The sequence below is a fragment of the Lates calcarifer genome, linkage group LG20, assembly GCF_001640805.2.
Source record: "Lates calcarifer isolate ASB-BC8 linkage group LG20, TLL_Latcal_v3, whole genome shotgun sequence".
In the NCBI taxonomy this organism is placed as follows: Eukaryota; Metazoa; Chordata; class Actinopteri; family Centropomidae; genus Lates; species Lates calcarifer.
This window is the reverse complement of record NC_066852.1, coordinates 15,793,900-15,816,472: the sequence shown is the minus strand read 5'-3', so window position 1 is coordinate 15,816,472 and position 22,573 is coordinate 15,793,900. Positions and strand designations below refer to the sequence as shown.

The 22,573-nt window shown below is 39.1% G+C and overlaps 2 protein-coding genes across 5 annotated transcripts in view; one reads left to right on the top strand and one right to left on the bottom strand.

The window, feature by feature from the left end:
• The window catches only part of faxdc2 (fatty acid hydroxylase domain containing 2), a 103,193-nt gene that overhangs the window by 64,521 nt on the left and 16,099 nt on the right, over positions 1-22,573 (top strand). The window lies entirely within an intron of this gene.
• Positions 985-22,495, bottom strand: LOC108893379 (core histone macro-H2A.1). Of its 4 annotated transcripts, none has more exons than XM_018691360.2 (9): positions 22,155-22,491; positions 19,712-19,912; positions 19,091-19,197; positions 18,610-18,801; positions 17,869-17,976; positions 14,430-14,529; positions 9,586-9,675; positions 4,086-4,260; positions 985-2,620 (listed from the first exon to the last, which is right to left on the bottom strand). In XM_018691360.2, the coding sequence occupies exons 2-9, from the start codon at positions 19,881-19,883 to the stop codon at positions 2,455-2,457; spliced, it is 1,110 nt and encodes a 369-aa protein (XP_018546876.1). In that variant the 5' UTR covers positions 19,884-19,912; positions 22,155-22,491; the 3' UTR covers positions 985-2,454. The 4 variants fall into 4 exon arrangements, with proteins under 4 accessions (XP_018546876.1, XP_018546878.1, XP_050934659.1 ...); XM_018691362.2 differs by lacking the exon at positions 14,430-14,529 and adding an exon at positions 12,684-12,774 and having other exon boundaries at positions 22,155-22,487; XM_051078702.1 differs by lacking the exons at positions 985-2,620; positions 14,430-14,529 and adding an exon at positions 12,688-12,774 and having other exon boundaries at positions 4,111-4,260; positions 22,155-22,495.

Genomic DNA, 22,573 nt, shown 5'->3' with positions numbered 1-22,573 from the left:
AACAGCATCTTTTAACTCATTGTTTTGATTTTATGGTCTGCAATTTTACTGTTTTGATTAATTTAACTCATCACTTTCACTGCTTGTTGATTTCAGTCACAGCAGGCAGCTGTTTTCAGCTAAAGAGCTCTGATAAGTCCACTGTGTGTGTGCTACCTGCCCAGCAACAAATGACAAAGACAGTGACATAGTGGAAAATGTAGCAGCCTGAGAGGAGTTGGTAGAGACTAAAATAGAGCTAAAAAGGAGAATTAATACTTGTTGAATTCCACAAGGCATGTAATCTTGTTCTCCACATTTTTATTATTACCTGAGGTCTTGTTGTTGTCGAATTATGAGACGTCTGGAGTTTGCTTCCTTGTGTTCAGCTCCATCTGTGTGGGAGGTTGTATGCAAAATAGATGAAGATTAGAAATGTCATCTATGGGGAAGTTATAGTTGAGCAACAAGGGCATAGTCGACCCAGACAATAGTTTTAAAGGTACATTAACAACTTTTGAGCAATTCTCAACTTTGACCAAGCCTCAATCTCTGTGACCCTAAAATTGAACAGCTCATCCGAAAGTCCTCGCACTGAAAATGTGTTTTTTCTCATCGTGAGTCCATTTGGTCCTTTAAAATACACAGACACACACATGCTTGTAGAGCTGGAGGCTGAGCTGGGGATCCTGAGGCTTTGACTGTGGCTTTCAGTCAAATCAAATAAATGTAGCATGTCATCCCTCTGCCATTTGTTCTGCAACACTTCAAATTATGCTCACTTTAATACAGTGGAGATGGATTTATTATTACATTTAAGACACACACACGCACACACACTTTGTTTCCTGGGGGGACAATGAAGTTTCCTTACAATTCTTACAATTAAACCTCACACTCATACACGCCTCTTTTTAATTTTATGAGGCTCACAGTTCCTGGCAGCATCCTGAAGGTCTGCATGAAACACAAAATGATCTCATAATTTCAAGAGGAACAAAATCATGTTTTTAAAGGTATTTTATTACCGGAGTGTGTACAGACCTTTTGTAGAATCATCAATTGTAGCAATTCCTTAGAAAGCATTTTACATATTTTTTTTCATAAGAAAGTTAGACTGTTGAAAAGTCCAAATGCAGCAAAGCAGTTGGGTTCCTCGTATTCGTCCATCAATCTCAATTCAAATCCAACTCAAATCAACCAGCATCTGTGTGAAGAGGCCCTGCTGCTGCACAGAAAATGGCTGAGATGAAAAATCCAATTCTTGATTACAGGGTGCCATCTAGTGGCAGCTGAATGAAAAAGAGCGAAACCAAAACCAACCAACAGAGAGCCTCTACCGCCATCAAAAATGTTTTATGGCTTAACAAAGACAAAACACACACAAAAACCCCCATATCTCTTACAATTTTTTTTCTTTCAAGTCCCCCGTGCCTTGTAGAATCAGTGTGGAAATTAAAATAGAAAATAAAAATCTATGTTACAGTCCAATAATTTGCTATAACATTGCACAAATACTCCATCTATATAAACACGGATAGGAACACACAATATAAACCAATAAGTGTCCTGCAAAAAAACCTCTAATCTCCAGTTTTAGCAGTTTATGTCATAAACTAATTTATTTGTACTGTAAATGACAACGATCAGGTGTTCTGTTTACAGTATAAACTCATGGCACTAGCACCAAGAGTATATAACATAGGTGTATTTACAACTTTTTTTTTTAACCCAATTCACCTTTTTCTAATGGAAATTCCAGGCTTCTGCAGCACACTAAGAAAACATTTTTTGCCTGTGTAAATATAGGCAAAAAGAGGAATATGCAACACACAACACAAAAACTCATTCCATATTTCTGTTATATTAGTCTCCTGAAGACCAAAATAGAGCAAACTGAACTTTTCTTTATGCGTTACCTTTTCAGTATACAGTACTATTAACAACAGAGATGTTCCAAAACGCAGAATTGATACCAAAAAATACACATAATTACGTGTCTTGTGTTTTTGAGCTCAAAAGAAAGAGAATAGCTGTCTTTATTATCTTTACTGCCATTACATGCATTAACCCGTATTCATCGGACTTCTCTGGAAGTCTTGTAATTGAGGTGTAGCTATCTCTCATAACATCTTTTTTTTTTTTTTAAATAATGAAAATTAAATCTTAAAGTGAGTCCTCTCACTCATTGAATCTGTTTTGTGTGTCACTGTTTGTATTAAAAGACTGTAGAATGAACAGTGCACTTTTACATTTAAATGCCAGAGGTGACAAGTAAATAAGAAATTAAAAACAATATAGGAAAAATACAAACATAATGCAAAAACAAGTTCCCGGCCTTTAGAAAGATTCTTCTTTTTCTTCTTCTCTTCATATTTGACAAATCACTAGTAAACACCTTCCTATTTCCTTGCAGGAAAAAAACAGGGTGGGGGGTGGGGGCGGGGGACGAGGAGGAGAGTACTCCAAACTCTTTTAGCTCGTTTCCAGCTTGGCCATTTCCTGCACATAGATCCCAATGCTCTCGCTGTCAAACAGCACAAAGTAGACGGTCTTGATGGTGGAAGACATGGTGGCCACAAAGTAGCTGGATATGGCCTTAAGGATCAGCTGGGCTGCCGTCTGCTTCGGGAAACCATTCCTGACAGAAAAGTACACACACACTTAGTGAAATGCGGTTTAACGCTGACCGGACTTGTCACTTTTCATCAACTTGAACATGACTTCTGTTATGTTGGAGGTCAGCACACAAACAAACATAGTTATTTACTGGACAGTATTATACACAGTTTGAATTTGGAGGACCAGTTAGGTTTAGGATTAGATATGACGCATCAGGGTTCAGACACTCTAATGGTCAAATGTGAATACTCAAGAGAACCCTGAACAGATTTCTTCTTCTTTAACCCTGTCAGCCCAGGCTCAAATATTAGGTACACCAAATATAAAATGTATCATTTTTCAGAACTTATTTAAACTGATGTCCTAAGAGTTCACAACAATGCTAGTGGTCCTTTAAGCCTGTACCTAGTAACAATGCTTTGAGCTAAATACTTAGCATCGGCATGTTTAACAAGTGTAATGTATACCATGTTCACCATCTTAGTTTAGCGTGTTAGCATGCTAACACAGGGTACTTCTGAGGCTGATCGGGAAGTTGTTCGTTCTGCAGGCATTTGGTCATAAACCAAAGTCCTGGGCAAAAAGGAATTTTGACCTGATGATGGTGCTAGATTAAAAGTCAGGATCACCAACTTTATTACAATTCATCCTGAGGGTTACATGAGTGTCTGTACAAACCTTCATGGCAATCCATTCAGTAGCAGTCTAATTATATCACTTAAAACCATAAATGACAACCTCATGGTGGTGCTAGAGGAAAAGCCAGGAAGTTCACCAAAGTCATCAGGAGAAATCACCTGGGCACCAGTCATTAAAGGTTTTAACTTCCCAGGCCTCTAAAACTATTCAGCGAACTCTTACTAAACCAGTGGTGAATGTTTACGAGTAGACTTTCCTTTGTTTCAAGAGTCATAAGCCAAAAAGATTGGGAACCACTGCTCTAACCTGCATGTGCTGCTTTCACACTCTCTTGCTGCTGTTCCAATACATTGGCACATTTGTGTAAATCTTTCCTGATCAAAGCGCAGGTGTTTACCAGTGTTGCCAGGAAGCCATGGCAACTCCTGTTTTGCCTTACGCAGAGAAAATGGAGAATGATGTACAGGCGGGTGGAGACAAACGAGAACAACATTTTGTTGCTGGTGAAGCAGGAATTCCAGTAATTACGTTATGATGACAAGTCAGTATTACTACACTTTTTTTTTAGCAAATCACTTCCAGTTTTAGACTAAAAAGCCAGAGTGAAAATGCTCTCAAGTGGATAATTATGGTCTACACTGGTGATCTGCAGGATGTCTAGCAGGCTGGTTGTTAATGAAGAAACACTGCATACTGTCAGTTAGGTCAACATAACATTACGTTTTGTACAGGCTACAAAACTCAGTTTTAATCAGTACTAATGAAGACAAAAATACAAAACAACTACGTGGTTCATCGTATATCAAGTGTGTTTGTTTTCTGTGTGTATGTGTTTGTTTTCCTACCTTCCACTGCCAATGGAGGGGAAGGCCACAGACTTGAGTTTCTTCTCGTCGGCCAGAGCCAGGCAGTTCTTCACCGTCTTGTCCAGCATCTCCTCGCACTTGTCGGAGCCCCAGCCTGGACTGTTACAGTGGATGACGTACTTAGCAGGCAGACCAAAGCCGGCAGTCAATACAGCTGAGGGATGGAGAGAAGAGAAGATGAAGAGTGGTTAGTAAAGTGAGAAGGGAAGAGGAGAGGAAGGAAAATGGAGACAATGCAGAGGAAGAGTGGGAGTCAGAAGGAAATGTGAGTACTAGTATTGCCACTTGTATTACAGCAACACTAAGTGTAAAGGAAATATGTTCCATGTTTGCACATTCCTATGATAATAAGAATACTTTCATGATCTGTGATTAATCAAGTTTGGGCTGTAATGACTTATTATTTTCATTCCAAATTAATGTCTTGAATATTTTTTGGATCAACCAACATTATTAAATGTCATATCACTATTTCCCAGAATCCAAAGTGGCATCTTAAAATTGCTTCTTTTTTTATAACATACCAAAGGTTCAAAAATCAAAAGATATCCACTTTGCAAAGATAAAAAGCAGAGAAAAGCAACAAATCTTCCTGATTAAGAACTAGTGAATGTTTGGCATTTTTAGTTTGGAAAAAAAAAAAAAAAGAGAAAAAAGCAACACACGAGAATCAAAGTGCCACTGTCTGTAAGCAATAATATTTTAAATACACTAAAAACAACTCACTTCACACTACTGAATAAATATTAACACGATGGCTTGTACAATACTGAAAACCTTTGTTGGTGAAATCACTTTTGGTCCAAATTTAACTTGTTACTGTGCTACATCATATTTTGCTAAATCTGTGCTAATTTTGTTTGTTTAGTCTTGGACGGAGCAGCTGAAAATTATATTGCAATTATTTTAACAGATACTGCCATTGCGATATCATTCATGATTTTTTCCTGGGGTCTGTACCAAACAAGCATGCTCCCTTACATCTGGAGAATGATTTGTAGGCTGGGCCATCTCTTTAACACCAAAACACTTCATTCATAATGGTATGTTGTGACACATTTTACAAAAAACTGCAGCTCCTGTGATTTGGATATTGCACTTGGCCATACTGCGATTTCAATAATATTTCAATTAATTGTTCAGCCTTTAGTCAGACAGAAAATGAACTTGTTCACCTCTGGCATGCTGCTGGATTTCCGCATGTCACATCTTTCATCTACTGTCAAAATCAGCTTCAATAACAAGGTTTGTCAGAAGCGAAAACCCAAAAGTTGAGTTTGGAGCCCTTAGATGCTAAAAGAACACTTTGCTTTGTGGAAAATGTATGAAGCAAATCTCCAAGAGCTTAAAATGGTTTGACCAGGGTTTTACAGTGAGGTGGGCTGGTGAAATCGCTTCTCCAGACAACTGGAGAGGAGAAAAGAAAGGTAGAAGAGCATGAACAGGCAAGAGAAGAAGAACAGATAAGACAAACGAAAAGAAGACAAGAGAGGAGTCTGTTCTCTGGAGCTGAAACATTTAGTGTAGTCTTCCATCAAACCAGCAGCTGTAGACAGTGTAATTCAGCCAAAGCCCCCTGACGCTGCAAAGTGAGAAAGTCTCCAGTCAGAGTTTATTAGCCCACAGTGAACGTGAGACTGGACTGGAGTCAAAGCGGAGGACGAGCTGATTTCCAGATGGCACGCAGAGAGGATGGAGAGACTTCACACAGCAGGATGAGAGCCAGTCACACACTGCATGTGTGAGGTAAAAGTCTGTGGATGATGATGATTACAGGTTTTATGACCACTTGCAAAGTTCAACTTGTTTTATGGTTTGGGTAGGTGGAACAGTATGTGGTGGTGCTCGTGCACTGCACATCTGGAGATCACCTGTCAATCAAAGTATGCGGACATTACTAAAACATTTCTGTCGATGTGGTTTGAGCTTCTGTGATGCTCTTTTTTTTTGTCAATTATGTCTTGAAGCTACAGCAGCTCGTGCCAACAACCAACTTCTTTTATTCAATCCAAAAAATGACAGAACAAAAAGACTGTTGAAGAATTTTGCTGCGAAAAATATTAATTGTGTTACTTCTCATGTTACTTCAACACTATTTTTCCCACAAAAGGCCAGGAAATGTTATTTTCTAGACAGTAAGACAAAGAGCCAAAAGCATCAATGTATTATTCCGTCTCTAATTACTTCCTCAAGTACCCCTTCATCACAACTTTCATGGAACTATTGAAGAACGTTTTACTACAGAGAAAACACTGTGGCTATAATGACTGCTTATGTGAATCCATATAAGGCAGAATGATCCTAAATGATCAATGTTCAGGCTTTTTCCCCCTTTTTAAAAGCAGCTTCGAAGTGACTTGCAAATTCACATTCCTGCAAAACCTGGAAAAAAAATTTTTTCCCATATTATTTTACAGCGTGTGGTGTTAGGGTGTTTGAGCTGACTCAGGCTGGTGGGAAATAGTTCAATCAGCTTATCATAACTAATAGTTAATTGGCTGTTGTCACAATAGATGTGATAAAGATCAACAAACTCACTTGTAATCATATCTGTGTTTATTATGTTATTATGTTTATTATGTTAGCTAAGCTATGCCACAGTCTTTCCATGTACCCCCTGAAATACAAGTAACTGATTGGGAACCAATTACACAGTCAATTCTTAAAATTTACTGTCAGTAAGAAAAATAAAGAATATTGGTTAATGCTTTAACCAGAACAAATGTAAACGCTGACTTTAGGGTGAACTGTGATTCTGTTCTGTTCAATCAGAAAAACAGTTGCAAGAAGAACATTTCTGCATAGAAAATGTTTTGGGCTGTTGCTGTAAATTTCTGTTCATCTGAGCAAAAACTCATCCAAGCCTCTTCACTGCAGAGTAAATCTGCACTGAGCTTTCATGTCAAACTTAACTTTGGCTATTCTGCACCACTGATCAATTCCAAACCATATCGACAGTGCTGACCTTTGAGGGATCAAAGAGTCTAAAGTGAAAGAAGCAGTTGTAATGTATGAGCTTCACATCATTCATTGTTATATAACCATGCGCTGCTTAACGAGAACACCAACAGAGCTTTCATCTTTGTATCCAACCTGCAAGTAGTCAATCCGTCATCAAACTTCCACCTCAACTGATTTCACAACCAACAATTATTTTCATTATTAATTAATTTGCTAAATATTTTTTACAGACTAATCGTTTAAACTATAAAATGCCAGAAAACAGTGAAAATGTCACAGTTTCCAGAAGCCTAAGATAATATTAATAAATTGCGTGTGCTGTTCAACCAACAGTCCAAAATTGAAAACGAATCCTGGAGGTGGGGATCAATCTGTATTTTTGCTTTAAAACTGGCTTCAGTGATTAACTGATGAAAATAATTGGTGAATATTAGTTTCTCAATCACTCTGTGTTTAATTACAGACTCAAGTGTTTGAAATGATTCATATAAAAAGCTGTAAAAGGATTAGGCCAATGGCCGTGATATATTCTTGCACTCTGGATGGAAGAGGTGCCTCTTATTAAAAAAAACTACAGAAACGTGACCCTGTCCTTTAACCACCAAAATGCACCAGTACTCATTCCCCCATATCTCTACAACGGAGGTGGCGAATGCAAAGTTATCAGGGCTAATGGAGCTACAATAGCCACATTTATTGGAAATACACCAGGTGTATGTACCAGAATTAATTTACAAATTTTTGCAGCTCTGTCTTTACAAGGAGTTGATTTTGTTTGGACAATATCTGATGTGACTACACTTAAACAAATGAATCACTGCCAATATTTTCATTTGTTCTGTCTAAAAATTAACATTATCTTAGCTGCCATGCTTTGGAAAGTTTATCATATGTTTAAATGTACTATAAATGTAGTAGATCACTCTTATGATTGAGCCATGCATTAAAAACTAAAGTCAAACTTAAGATGTACCTTTTTTTGGAATACTAACTCTGGTGCCTGGCTGTTCACAAAATCCAGATGAACAAATGCTTAAAAAATATTTTACATCCTGAAGAACTTTTTTTGACAGCTGTTCTGGTCAGGGTGACCGTTTGGCTGATCCAGATCCCCAGAATCTCTGACAGGCTCTGCTGGCTTGGTGTTCAGTCACCTGGTAATCTATTTATGAGCTCCACACTGAGACTGGGATTAGGATGCTGAGCTAACTTGGCTGAATGTGAGAGAGGGCGGTGATGAAGGTGGGGAGCGTTTGAAAAAGTGAGTGTGAGTGATGAATAATGAGAGAGACAGATGGAGAAAGAGTAAGAGAGAGACAAAAAGAAGAAGTGGAGATAAATGGGCTGAAAGATAAAATAATCTGTAAGGGCTCAAACAATATGGCTCTCTGAAGACTGATGTCTGTAGTTTTAGACTTAAGTCGCCAAGAATAGACATTACGTGCCAGCACTAAATGTCTTTCAACATTTTCCTGTCAAAAATTTCCAAGCATTGACTGTTGTAGTTTAATTTGTCCTTAGCCCTGCATAGGTTCAATGACAGAGCAAGCTCTGGCAACATTTAGCCCTTAAGAGAAGAATGAATTAATCACAAAGTGTGTGAAATGTGTGTGTTCATGTCCAAAGGGCTGATCATTGCTACAGTGCCTTGACATCATTTGCTGCTTGTGGAAGCAGAGGCCAAGAGGCCCCAGCCCTGTGCAGCTTGGTGGTGTGAGTGTGTGTGAGAAGAGAGATTTACAGGACACACTGACGTCACTGTCATTGGAGCTGGGTGGTGCCTGAGTGGATCAATATGCACTTTCCAACCCTTTCAGTGGTGACATTGGAACAAAGTCATGAAACGTCAGTGTCAGCATGAATGGAAAACAGAACAATAACAGAAGAGATGATTGAAATTTTGCTCCTTGTGGTGTAAAATAGGACTTACACACATTATCGAGAGATTAATTGCCAGAGTAATTTGTTGAGATCAAGCCTATTGTTGCATTTGCCAAAGACATAACTGCATAACCAATAACATTTACCTGTTGGACCAGCTCCCCTCCATAACATTTACCTGTTTATTGGTTATGCAGACATAACTGCATAACCAATAACATTTACCTCTGTATTTTGGGCTGGCAAAATACAGAGGCATGCTTAAATTTTATAACGTCTAAATCAAGGTCACTAGACCTACAACAATTCATTTTAGTAATTTTCCAAGCAAAAATGCCAGATACTTCCTGGTTTCAGCTTCTCAAACGCTGTGAACTGAAGTTTTCCTTTGTTGTATTTGACCGTAAAATGAATATCTTTGGGTTTTGGACTTTTGGCCGAATAAAACAGTGCTGAAACAGAAATAGACCTAGGGCTGTGGGAACTTTTGACAGGCATTTTCAATACTTTCTGACATTTTATAAACAAAACAATTAATCAATAAATCAAGACAGTAATGAGTAGATGGGAAAGATGAAAAAATATGAAAAAAGTCTTTGCTATCCACACAGTAAGCCGCAGGGATTGATGCACCTACCACCAGCCACCTCCAGAGGGCCGTTTTTCTTCTTCAGCTCCTGCAGCGCTTCAGTGAACTCCTTCCCTCCCTTTTTTTCCAGAGCAGAGCCTGTAAGTGGAGAGAGGACTGAGGTGAGTACATCCTCACTGAAATGCTGATAGACAGACAAATGGACAGCAGGAAAGAGGGGAGGTGATGTCATGCAAATAGACAGGCAAGCAGGCAAATATGGAGACAAACAGACGGACAGACAGGTAGGCTGGCAGACAACAATGCTGTCAATCATTTCACCTGGCCTCTCTCTGAGACACTGAACTCACACCTCACATGCAACACACTGAGTCTCTGTTACTTTATTTGTGAGACTTGAGAGGAAAAGTCTCACAAAATAAGCTTTTTTCCAAATGACTCATTCTGAGTCAGTTAAACTAATGTATTAAAGCCCCGGTCCCTAATTACTTCCCTCTGTCCTCACATACTGGCTTATATTGCAGTGGACTGAGGGTATTTTCTTTCTCTCTCAAATTAGAGAGTGAGGAGTTTGTTGTAAAAAGAAAAAAGACTAGCAGCATGTTTAGTGATGAAAATGCAAAAGCTCTGTTTACCTTGTTTGCACACACATTTCAAGTACAACAGTCTAGGAAGCAATGTAAGTTCGACTCAAGAAGTTATGAGACCTCTGGGAGAGCAAATTCAATCGTTTCTATCTTACTTAATTTGGTTTAAGTCAGTCCAAATCAGTCACACTATTTCAGCTTCACTCAGAGCTAAAGAGAGAAGCCACAAAGGAAACCAAGGAGGAGAAAGGTGATTCAAGTCCACCAGAGCCAGAGAAATGAATATTTTGGCTGCAAATGTCATTAAAAACAAGCAGGAGAGAAAAACACAATAAAGTTAATGTCAGCCTTTTAAAGAAAAGTTAGTGAAAAAAGCTCTTAGAATTATTTAGCGGCCGATACAAGCGAGCAGATAAAGAATAATGGTCTTTGTAGTTTAACAGCCTGTTGTATGGTCATTAGTGGTTAATAGTATAATAGTTAAAACATTCATTCACTCATTAATTTGAATGACTAGTGATCATCCCTCAACTGTTTTAATTTGAGGGAGTCAGGAAATTAATGTCTCATTCAATAATGTGGTGGAGTTTCTTTCTAACCAGTTGGACTGACAGCACAGTCAAGGGGACAGAGGTTACAGGAAATGAAGGAGTCCCAGACTGTCCATTACAGTCGAGTGGGAAAAGAAACAAGCAGCAGCTCCGTTTTAGAAATACACTATTGTGAACAGGTATGTATTACAAGATGCACTCAACAGCCGCTCTGTGAGAATCATATTTCTGTTTACACTGACTCTTCAATATGACTAATAGCACTTGGCTATTGATGACTATTAAGAGTAACATACTGTACTGAAGCACTGTACGCTTTTTCTTTAGGAGCAGTGACTGTTAGGGTGAAGCACCTGTGCATCAGTGGGTAGAGCACTACAGCAACGTATGGGCCACCCACTTTAAAGAGCTATATCCCTTCTTTTAGACATTTTGCAGGCTGCCTGTACATATAGCTCACACCTGTGTGATGTTGATGTGAAAATTAACTTGCTAAGCTTTGAAAGTTGCACAGTACAGTGAACATTTACTGCAGTGTGGTTAAAGGACCAGTGTGCAGGATTTAGGGGGATTTATTGGCAGAAATGGAATATATTATGTGTAGAGTCACCTGAGACTAAGAATAATTGTGTTTTCATTAGCTTAAAATGAGCCCTTCATATCTACATAGGGAGCAGGTTCTCTTCCACAGAGCACGCCATCTTTCTACAGTAGCCCAGAACAGACAAACCAAACACTGGCTCTAGAGAGGGCGTTGTGTGTTTTTACATTACCTCAAGGTCGCCGTACGTTCTCCTACACACTTGGAAAGGGAGGGGAAAGGGAAAGGGTATTCAGTTGGTTGCAATCTGCAACCTCGCCACTAGATGCCACTAAATCTTCCACACTGGTCCTTTAATATTTTTGGGAAAGTTGTATAAGATCTGTGTAATAGCTAATGTGCAGGGGCCATTCTCACGAAGCAGTATTACTGAGTTACTGGGTGATCAGACGAAAAACAGCCCTCTATTAAAACAATGCAAATAGCTGTGTTGGTAAGGGTATGTTGTTTCAGGTTTCAGTAGAAACTGGTTTAAGTAGTAGATCCATGAGACTGAAGACGTCTCAGAAACAAGAATACTACACAGCAGTTCAGACAGGATTTTCCACCCCCGAAGGTTATCACAGCAGCAGTCATGAAAGTTATGAGGTATAATAGAAATATGGTGTTCATATTACAAAGTAGTCTAACAGGACTGAACACTTGCACATGTTTGACCAACGCAGCATCTTCCTGGATGATGCTGTATAGTGGAAAAAGTTGAGCAGGGTTAAATCTTTTATTTATTTATATTTTTTTTAAAAACAGAATTTCTCTCTGCTTCACTCTATGTTGCTAATTTTGGGGGTCGGGGGGTCCAGATAACTTCATCAATCCTGCTTTGAGAAACAGACCCCAGTTGTGAGCAGGAACTGCAGGAATTTCAGACGTCTGAGAAAAGAGAGTCCGCTGCCAACCAAAAGCCTTTTTTAATGCGGTAAGCTGCCAAATTCAAATGATCCTTTTCACAATATCTACATTTGTTTTTTTTGTTTTTTTCCTCCCGTGTTACGTTTACTGAAAACATAGCATGTGGCTGCAACGCTCTTTGGCAACCGACTTTCAAATCTTGGAAACTGTAATTTACCCACAGCACCTCATTGCATAAATAAAACAGTCCCTGCTCGCACATTTCAACACTTTGCAAGTTAATTTTCACCTATAATACAGTATGATTCTTGCGGTCAATGTTTCAACAAATCATATAAATACTACAGAGAAGCATTTATAGTAAAAACAGCAGGGAATTGGGTTGTGGGTTAAAAGGTTTTCTATGAGCATGGCACTGGCTAAATAAAATGCAGAATAAAAACTGTGCTGCTGCTGTTATGTTTGTCCACAGACTGCAATGAAGACGATCTGAAAAATGCAGAGAGAGCGAGAGCAGACAGGCAGTCATGGTCTCGGTGGCGTCAATAGTTCCTTTACCTACTTCACCACCTGTATAGAGGGAGGAGTTGGTCGGGTGAACGACAGCGTCGCTCTCCACGATGGAAATGTCGGCTTGGACAACTTGCAACTACAGACGACAACAACGACAAACAGGCAAACAACATGGTGGTAAAACCACAGTGAGTGATCAGGAGCAACAAGATGGGACAGAGAGTAAGAAAACAAAGAATGAAAGGGAAAAAGAAGAAGAGAGGAGACAAAAGGTAAGCGCGCGCCTTATTGTCTGAGGACATCACAGGAAAGAAGAAGGAGGCCACTGAGGACTCAGTGGGTCTCGTTATGTAATTAGGAAGCAGGACTGCATATTTAGTTACTCTACAAAAAACGCAGTAAACTGAATGCTTTTAAAATATTCAAATGTTATTTTTGTAGTTTTAAAATGAGGACATTAAGAAAGTAAACAATGTTTTTATGTTTTCTGACTAATTGTATCGTCCTGATTCCTACTTTTCAAGACCACAATCCAGGTGAACAACCTTACAGACAGGCTGCAGTGAGCAACTACCAGCAGTTCATGTCAGTTTTTCTTCTGTAAATTTGGGTTGTATTTCAGTCCAATAATGTTCCTGACATTTAAGTGATTACTGAGCATTACAAAGGCCTGGCAGCCATCTGAAAGGACGACAACCTGGAATGAGCCTCAAAACATCTACACAATGGGAAGAGCAAGCAGAATCACCACTCTGAGGAGCTTTGAAAAAAATCCTTGAATATCTCCATTCATATTCATGTCTTTCTCCCAGTAACTGGGTTTTCTATTGATCAGCAAGAGAAAATCAGTCTTGCTGCTCTTCATTTCATGTCATGTATTCACACTGTGAACAACGCCAGTAACAAATCATTTTGCCTCCTGCAGAGCTGACCAACAAGGGGACATCAATAAGCACATCTACCGTCTTTCCTTTTTTCTTTCACTGGGGTTTACTGTAATCTTTCGGTAATTTGTTTTATTTACAGTAGGTTCAGTATAAAAGCAACAAAAATATGACTTGAATATTAAGTCATGTAGCTGCATTAAACCTAAGGCATTTTCCCCCAAAATATCTTTTTAAAATAGAGCAGATTTGTTTAAAACCATTCTCACCCATTTAATTTCATGTTCTCAAGCGTCCAATTATTTTTCTTTTTAAATGCCACAAGAGGACGCTGATCATCATGGATTAGAGTAAAGAAGGTCCTCTGGCAGCAAGCTCAGCACAGAAACTATCTCCAGTAACAGAAAGTGAAGAGAGAAATGCAAAAAACCACTAATGACCTGCAGATTTTGTACCACAGGCTCTCCAAGTAAGTAAGTAAACAATAAAACAACAGCAAAAGTGCTGTGAATGCTTAAAAAGCAAATCATATTTTCACTTTCATTTTTGTATTATGGATTTTTTTCTGACTTTTAACTGCTTTTTAATAATCAAAATAAACACATAGTCTCACAAAGTCTCTGAGTCTGAAAATAATGAGTAGAAGTGAAGCTGTACATTCACTATATCTCTCTATATATATCTTTTCCATTGTCCTATCTGAGTGTGAACAGCCAAGTTGCTAACAGTGTGAATGAAAAAATCTGGTGGACCTCTAACCGACCAGCCTGAAACCTTATTGAGTATTGTCTAATTCCCCCAGGATTTAATTTAGGAGAAGTTGTGACGTTGTTGAACATTCAAGGATTTTTTTAAATATCAAACCCCCACTGGGACCAGAGAGGGCAGTGGGCGTGGGTGAGCTCACCTAGATCATCTTTAAGTTCAAGTTCAGCATTGGTGGGGTTGATGACCCCCTCCACGTCAAAGCCAGCCAAGTTACTGACCTCGCTGTGGATAAGGTTGAGCTGCGGAGGGGGGAGGCAGGGGATAAAGCGAGTGAGGGTGAGGCATGCCGAGGGGGAAGGAGAGCAAGAAGGGGGAGGAAGCAATGCCATTAAAACCAGATTCACACTGCAGCTTAAAGGGATACCTTGACTTTTTGATGAAGTACAAAACTGCATCCAAGATATCTAAGGGCACACAGTGAGTAAAACCCTAAATATATTCGGGTGTAGTCATATGTACAATTTATTGTATAAGGTGTATTGTAAAAATACACCAGACCTTGTTTCTGAGCTTTAGCTGCTACTGCTGTGTGGTGTTGGTACATGTTCATTTTTAGCTTGCAGTTTTTTAGTCTTCAATTATCTAGTTGTTTGCGGTCATTTATTGTTTTGCACTGGTCCTTAATATCAGTTTTATGTTGTACTGTGGTTGTGCATGCTTGTCATGCATATATGTGGAAATGACAATAAAGGTGGACTTTAACTGTAGACCAGTCAGTTGTTAATGTGGAGTATATAATATACAGGAGTAGAACAGGAGCAATCATTTGATGGAAAAAAGACTTCTACACATTTTTTTTCACCAATCCTGCTAAAAAAAGGTGATCTGGCTGAAAGCATGTGGTCGGACCTCTGGATAAGCACTTCATATGTAAGTTTTCTACAGCTAACAGAATCCAAAAGAGGGCAGCAGGTCTGGAGGTGCCCTGGTTAAGAAATGCTAAATTCCTTTACATATTGAGCGAAACTGCCTGGATAATTAGAGCTGCATTTGTGAAACTCAGACAAATGGCATCAAAAAAGAGGTCACAACATGAATCTAACAAACCAGTATGGTGGTTACAGTATGCTGAAGGTACAAATACTGGTAAATGACATACCCAATTTTACCCACCACTGCTGTGTTATTATTACGTAACTTCCAGGTTCACAGTGCAGAGAGGAGTGTTTAAGTGATTTTGTCTACATCCTGTATGTGTTGCAAACACTCCTTTTGTCCTGTTGTTTCTATTTCTTTTTATTTTTTCTATTTATTTTTTTACCAAGGCTGAAGGAGGACTGTAAACAGTTGCCAACATCTGTCTGTAGATTTGGCAAAGAGAACATATTATAAAACTACAAAGTCAAAATGTCAAGGTATCCTTTTAAATGTTAAGATTTTCAAATGGACAGGCTACATCCTGTTAGCACCTCTTGCTTAAGATTCATTAATCATCTGTTATACAAACACCATATTTCACCAACAAGGATTTCAATTCAAGACATCATAGTTAAGACTCAGGTCATCCCAAAGAAATGCAGTGGTAGAGGAAGCAGCGACAACAGAAAAGTGTGGGACTGAAACTGAATAAAACGCCAAGGGAAATGCTCAGGCAGGAGAAGCGCAGTTACAATAATTAAGTCTATAAAACAGACACAGACTTTCTTCTCTATTCGTGGGTTCATTATCTCAATCAGTGGGAGGTTAACTGCATTGGTTTGATTAATTATCATCTACTGATTTCAGCAGCTGTTGTAATCTGTGGTCAGCTACACAATCAAGCACAGAGCTGTTTTACTAATGTAGAGGGTGTAATGACAGCACACTGCTGCTACTAAGGGGTAGCATATTCAGGTTTATGCTCAATATCAATTACTTAAGGATATATTTCAATTCAGATAAAAATTAAAAGACTAATTTTTAAAAAAATTTATTTTCAGAGTGTAATGTTTTCCACTGTTCCTCACTAACATACTGTATTCATTATCAAGAAAGGAAACCAAATCACTTTTGTCATTGCTACAGGTTCCTGAAAGAATCAAAGACAAGGAATGAGCGTCCTTCTGCTTTTAAAATAAAATCTGTAAGAAAGGATGTCAGCCAAGTCTTATATGGGTAGAGTCAATCAGTTCCTAATTTACTGCCAATTAAATGTGTGCATTACAGCATTTAGTCAGGTTAATTAGTATTAAATAATATATTAGTATCAATATATGCAAGCTAGACCAAAGCATGCAGTGCCATCAGCAGAAATTAAAGTCACCACTGCGCTGAAACATTGAGATCAGGAGGTAAATTTCCCACATTAGTTTTACTACAGAGAGCGTTTAATTTAATTTTTTGAATTCAATAGTGTAATAAAGAGTTTATATGACTCATCAGATTATATTATACTACAAATTACATTCCTGAAGAGGCCGTCTCTCAGTCGTATCCTATCTAGTCCTATCCTATTAAATGCAAAATTGTGTTTAATACTCATGTCACACTACCCTATCCGTACGTTTTAGCAAGAGGCAACAAATCGAGAGGTCGTTCTCTCTGGGTTTTAGCCCAAACAGAGCACAAAAAATACAATCTTTAGCTAAAAGAGTGTTTACAGAAGCCAAAACCAGTATAAATCAGCAACTGCTATCACTATTATCACTGTTTACAATTAGGAATAGGAAACCAGTGATATTTCTTGCATCATTCTTGAGTCATTCATTCTCTTGCACACAGTGTCGTTCCCCTGCCTTTTATGTTTTTTCGGTCTATTTTTGTACACTTCCTGATCTTGTGATCTTGAAACGTGAACATTTAAAAAGACTTTAACAGGGCTTCAATGGAACTTCCAGATAAATTTACTTCCATGTTTCAGCTGAATAAAAAGGTTAAAAAGGAAAAAAGCGAGGGGAGCTAACAGGTGTGAGATTCAACAGACAGTTATTAAAATTTATTGAACATAATTTCACATTAAACACATCTCATTCTATGAAAAAGACCAGATGACTACTGGGGAAAACATTAGCACATTATCTCTGATTGTCTCCACCTCTTAAATGTAGTTCACTCATAAAGGGGAAGTACAGATAAAAGACTGAATAAAAAACACGTGTATGTATCAAAGAATCAGATCTAACAGTCTGTAGTGATAAGTCTGTTAGAGTACTTTTGATAGAAGCCCTGTGACTGAGCAGAAATCAATATGTTTTTTTGTTTTGTTTTTTATTTGTAAGATTCTTGAGGAGAACAGTTTATCCTGTGCCTCTGATTTTATTCATCCAGGCTGAGACCATTTGTTTGGGGTTTCATATGAAGAATGAGAACTCAAATTTTCTCCAAAACAGAGATAAGATAATACATTACTGAAAAAAGACTAATTGTGTCTTTTCCCTTTGACTTCTGAACTAGTCCTTCAGCCCGCCAATTTTAATGTTAATATCAAACATGTGCATTCAGTATGTATCTATGTATGTCTTACTTATCTTGCCTGACATGAGTTATCTATCTGTTCATTCAATATAAATCATTCAACTGGCACTCAACTGTAGTTTATTATATAATCAACCTAGATCTGTCTGAAGTTACTAAATTTCTTAGGTTGACAGAAAACTGACCTTTTGACCCAGGAAGAGGCTCTTGGTGGAGAGCACGGTGAAGCTGTCGGCCGGAGATCCCTCTGTGGTGCTGTCTGCAGACGCCGCCTTGCTCACCTCACCCTGCTTCTGTTGAGGACACAGACGACATGTTAACATCATGTGAGACTTTATTTCTCTCTATTATCAATGTTGTTCTTTTTTTGCCTCCCTCTGTGGAGAGCTGAGGATGGAATCAGCTACAGAAAGCTGTTCTGCGACATTTAGTCTTGTTGTGCCTAGTTACTGTAGATTTTCTTGATTCTGGATGTGATTCTACTTTCTACTTTTCTGTCAAAGATGTCAAATTTTGACAAAATTTTGACTACAAATATTTAAACCATTTAACCTCTACTATTCTGTATATGTACAGATTGTGTAAAGTTCATTGTGAGGGGTCTCCTAGACATGTCTATGTTGTAAGGTTGTACTGAAGAACTGAGGTAAGACACCTGATGTGATTCTAGTTGCCAAAATGTTGTTATGTTTTGGTATGATGAATCTATAGAAATACTCTTTCCTGCTCAGGACACTTGGTATGTTTTCAGTCATAAACAAATGTCTCTTCTACAAAATCAATATGTCTTTAGCATCCAAACAAATACTTAATCACAGATGTCCAATAATGACACAGCCCACTTCTGACATCCTCAGCTGGCCTCAAACATATTACATAGTTAATCACAATCACCAGGCTGGTGGCCTGTTCACATGAAGCCTTACCTTTGCTTTCCCTCCTCCCTTTTTCCCACTCAGTTTCTTAGCCGCTGTTTTCTTGACCGTCTTGGGTTTCTTTTCAGGGGCGGGAGAAACAGGTGTCTCAAGTTTGCCTTTTGCTCCTCTCTTCTTGGCCAGCAGCTCTGGATGGATGTTGGGCAGGACTCCACCTGCCGCGATGGTCACACCTTTCAGCAACTGAAACAGGAAGACAAAGTAAGCAACTTGAAATCAAGTGGTGCTGCACTGCCTAGAAGATAAGAAATCAGTCTAAATATTTGCTGTATGATCTGACAATAGCTGATTATTATATTAACTGGACATGATTATTTGTAAATGAGCTACAGAATGAAAACACCACTATAGTGTTCTCCCTGACGTGGCAGATCAGATACAGTAACTTCAAATAGATGTGCCATAACAGCAACTTTACATAAATGCAACAGGTCTAAAAAAAATTTTTTTCTGGTTATCTGCAGCAGCTGACCTGGTTCAACTCCTCATCATTGGCGATGGCCAGCAGGATGTGTCGTGGTGTGACGCGACCTTTCTTGTTGTCTCTGGCTGCATTACCTGCCAACTCCAGGATTTCAGCTACAGGGGTAAAAACAAAACATCAGAAGAGTTTATCAATAAACAGAAGAGCTTAGAGGATGATGTTAGTGAATGCTTAGATGAACCTGACTAACAATAACAGGCTGACTTTCATGTGTATAAACTAAAAATGTATTAATGCGCATTTTAAGCAAATATAATGAGATTAGGTGATTTCTGAACTGATATACAGCTTCAAAGTGCTTCCTCATCAGTACCCACATACATTTCATAACTCTCTGCTGAAGCTGGTGTTAGCTAATTTATAGCAGTTGACTTTTTTAGTTGCATTACTTTGTGCCTGGACTCTGAGGAGACATCACTGAATATAGAGAGTTTGTAAATATTATATCTGTGTCACATTAAATATTTAAGAAGCCTAACTGCCACTGCGAAGCAGTTCAGAGTTCTGCTGTTTCAAAAATGCCTAAAAACATACATTACGTTGTCCTCTGTCCTCCAATATGCATTTTTAATATTTTACCACTCTCTCCTGTGCAAAAATAAAACTCACCAGTAAGATACTCAAGAACAGCAGCCAGGTAGACGGGTGCTCCCACTCCTATGCGATATTTTGGCAGGCCCCTCTTGATGTAACGCAGCATGCGCCCCACAGGGAAGATGACCCCGGCCTTGGTGGACCGGGACGTCTTGGTCGATTTTTTCTTTCCTCCTCGGCTGGACATGGTGCTGAGACTGCTACCAGTGTCGGGCTCTGCAAGGATACATCAACCATGATCCATTATCTAATCTAAATATTACAGATTTTCTTTCTTACAGTTACATGATGAAACAAACACTTTATCAGATGTCACAACAAAGTATGAGGAAAAAATACTTTTTTTTATAAAGATAAATTTGACAAAATATGCAAATACACATTTATGTTAATGGTGAAAATCACAAACTGAGGGAACAGAGGAAAAAACCTTCCCATCTTTCCCAACTCGAATGCTGAAGCCTCTATTTGCCCTGATGAAAAACTCCACAGGAAGTGACCATCAAAACAAATGAGTGAAATAAACAAACCGTCTCCCAAAAAGCAGTTAAACTAAGGGGAAAAACACACTTCTGCTAACTGATCGCTCCTCTTACAGGGACTGGCTGACATCAACACCAACACTGAAAACATACTAACATTGTGCTTTTACAGTGTCTTCCTTTGCTGAATGAAAACACTGACAGATTACTTTCTTGTCAGCATGACATGGACAAAATCAGTTTTTCTAAATAACTTACGCTTTACAACAAACTAAATGTGAATCTTGAATAAGGTGATAATACATAATACAATAAAAACATTTTTGAAGGTCTGATACCTGTTGACATTTTAAAACTGATGTAAACCAAAGCTGATGCAGCTGATACAGTATACCCAGCTCTACCCCCTCATTACATATGTTATAAAAACCATTACTGTCAGTACACAGCCTTTGGTTATACGTATTCATTAATTTGAATTTAATTTATATTAATCACTCTTTCAACACCTCCAGCAATTAATTCTCAGCTTTCATTCCCTTAATAACTACATCCCCTTATCCCCCTGATGCATCTATAAGCATGCCAATTTCAAAATTGACTTCATCAGACTTCAGTGTGTTTTAAAACATATTGTAGCTTAGATTAGGTTGTGCTGTTGTGCACCTGGGGCTAACTAAATACTGAAGGCAAGCCTTTCACTGGAAAATCAAAGTGTTCCTGCTTTATACCTTTCAATGTAAATCACTGTTCCTGTGACTGGGTCCTTTCTCCTGGTTTTATAGTCTGATATTATCAACACATAAATAAAAACTGGCTGTGGCCTCTGGTAACAGCTATAAAATTCCAGAGAGAAATAAGCCACGAGGTATTATGGAAACCCAAAAATAGCCTTATCAGACATAATTCAAACAAAGTGTTTTTGTTTCTGACTAGCCCAAGGTGACTGAGGACACACAATATGTTGCCTTGTCTCATGACAGGCATTCATTAAGCGTGTTGGTGGGCAATTACCCAGGATCCAAATTAGGCTTTTTGTAGGTTTTGTTTAGATCACCCTCAGGCCAAAGAGCAGCCTAAATGTCACACTAACAGTAGGAAAACTTGGATTATAATAAGAGCTATACTGCTGTCTGTAACCAATATTGTACTAATAAAATATTCTATTAGCATCCTTGTATCCAAGAATTATAAAATTAAAATATGCATATGGCTATGATTTTAGAGGTTAACTCTGATATTTAAAAAAAACTTTGAAATTACAAGAAAATACCATTGACAATTTCATCACATTTGTAAATGACTGTAACTGTAAATATTTTTTTTATTGTACCAGATGCATATACCAATTGGCTGTCTGTTACTGTTAATCAATTAGCCCCACCATAGGCCAGCTATTTCCTAAACCGGCTTTAATGCAAGGATTTCACACGCAACATCTCACCACATAAAAAAATACAGCGTTAACCGCGGCAGATACAACATTAATGAGCAGCAGACGCAGATAATTCCCTCTGCAACATCTGCAGCATTTCTCCACTCCGGCCAGGTGTAGGTGGGTTTAACCGCTACACAGGGTATTTCTGCTGGCCACTGACAAGACAACGATTTCCGCATGTCAACAGCGCGCCGACGTCTCGCACAGGTAAATGCGTTCCATCCACAGCCCGGGCGACTAAACTAACGGTTAAAACCGAGCCGTCCGGACGACCCGAGGGCATTTCCCCGCTAAGGTCAGCGGGCTTTCGGGTGGAAATAACCCCGGCAGAGCGGCGGCAGCTGCCCGCTCCTCCTCCTCCTCCCCTCCCCTGTTTGTCAGCTCCAGCAGCACGGTCTCCGCTCTCGGCCTTCATGTCAGAAAAGCGCGAAATGGCAACGTTAACGGCTCAGTTCGGTGAACGGAGACCGGTTCTGGCGACCGAGAGCGGCCAAACTCGACCCGGCGCTGCGGTGCGCAACCCCGGTGGATTACTTACAGAACAGGGCACAGCGGAAAAATGTCTCCGGTTCTCCGGTAACAAGCCTGGGCAGTGTCCTCGACTCCCACAATCCACAGCGAGTTGAAATATCGAAGAGAGCCAGCGCTGCCCGCGGAGCGATGTAGCCACTGAGAGCAGGGAGCGAGCCTGCTGAGTCTGAATCCGCTGCTGAGGTGATCTTTAACCCTTTACACCTTTACTTTGTCCGAGAAAACACGTGGTGTGGACTGAAACGCTGACTGTTTCCCGAGCAGATCGATGCTAACTCTCACATTTAAGCTTTCCCACAGTCACATTTTAAATATAGCTTATTTACTGAAGCACGGAATCGGACTCTTTCACCAGGGGTGTCACTACAAATTCTGGACCCTTAAAATATTCCGTCCCCCACCTCCCACAAACCCCCATTTCAGAAT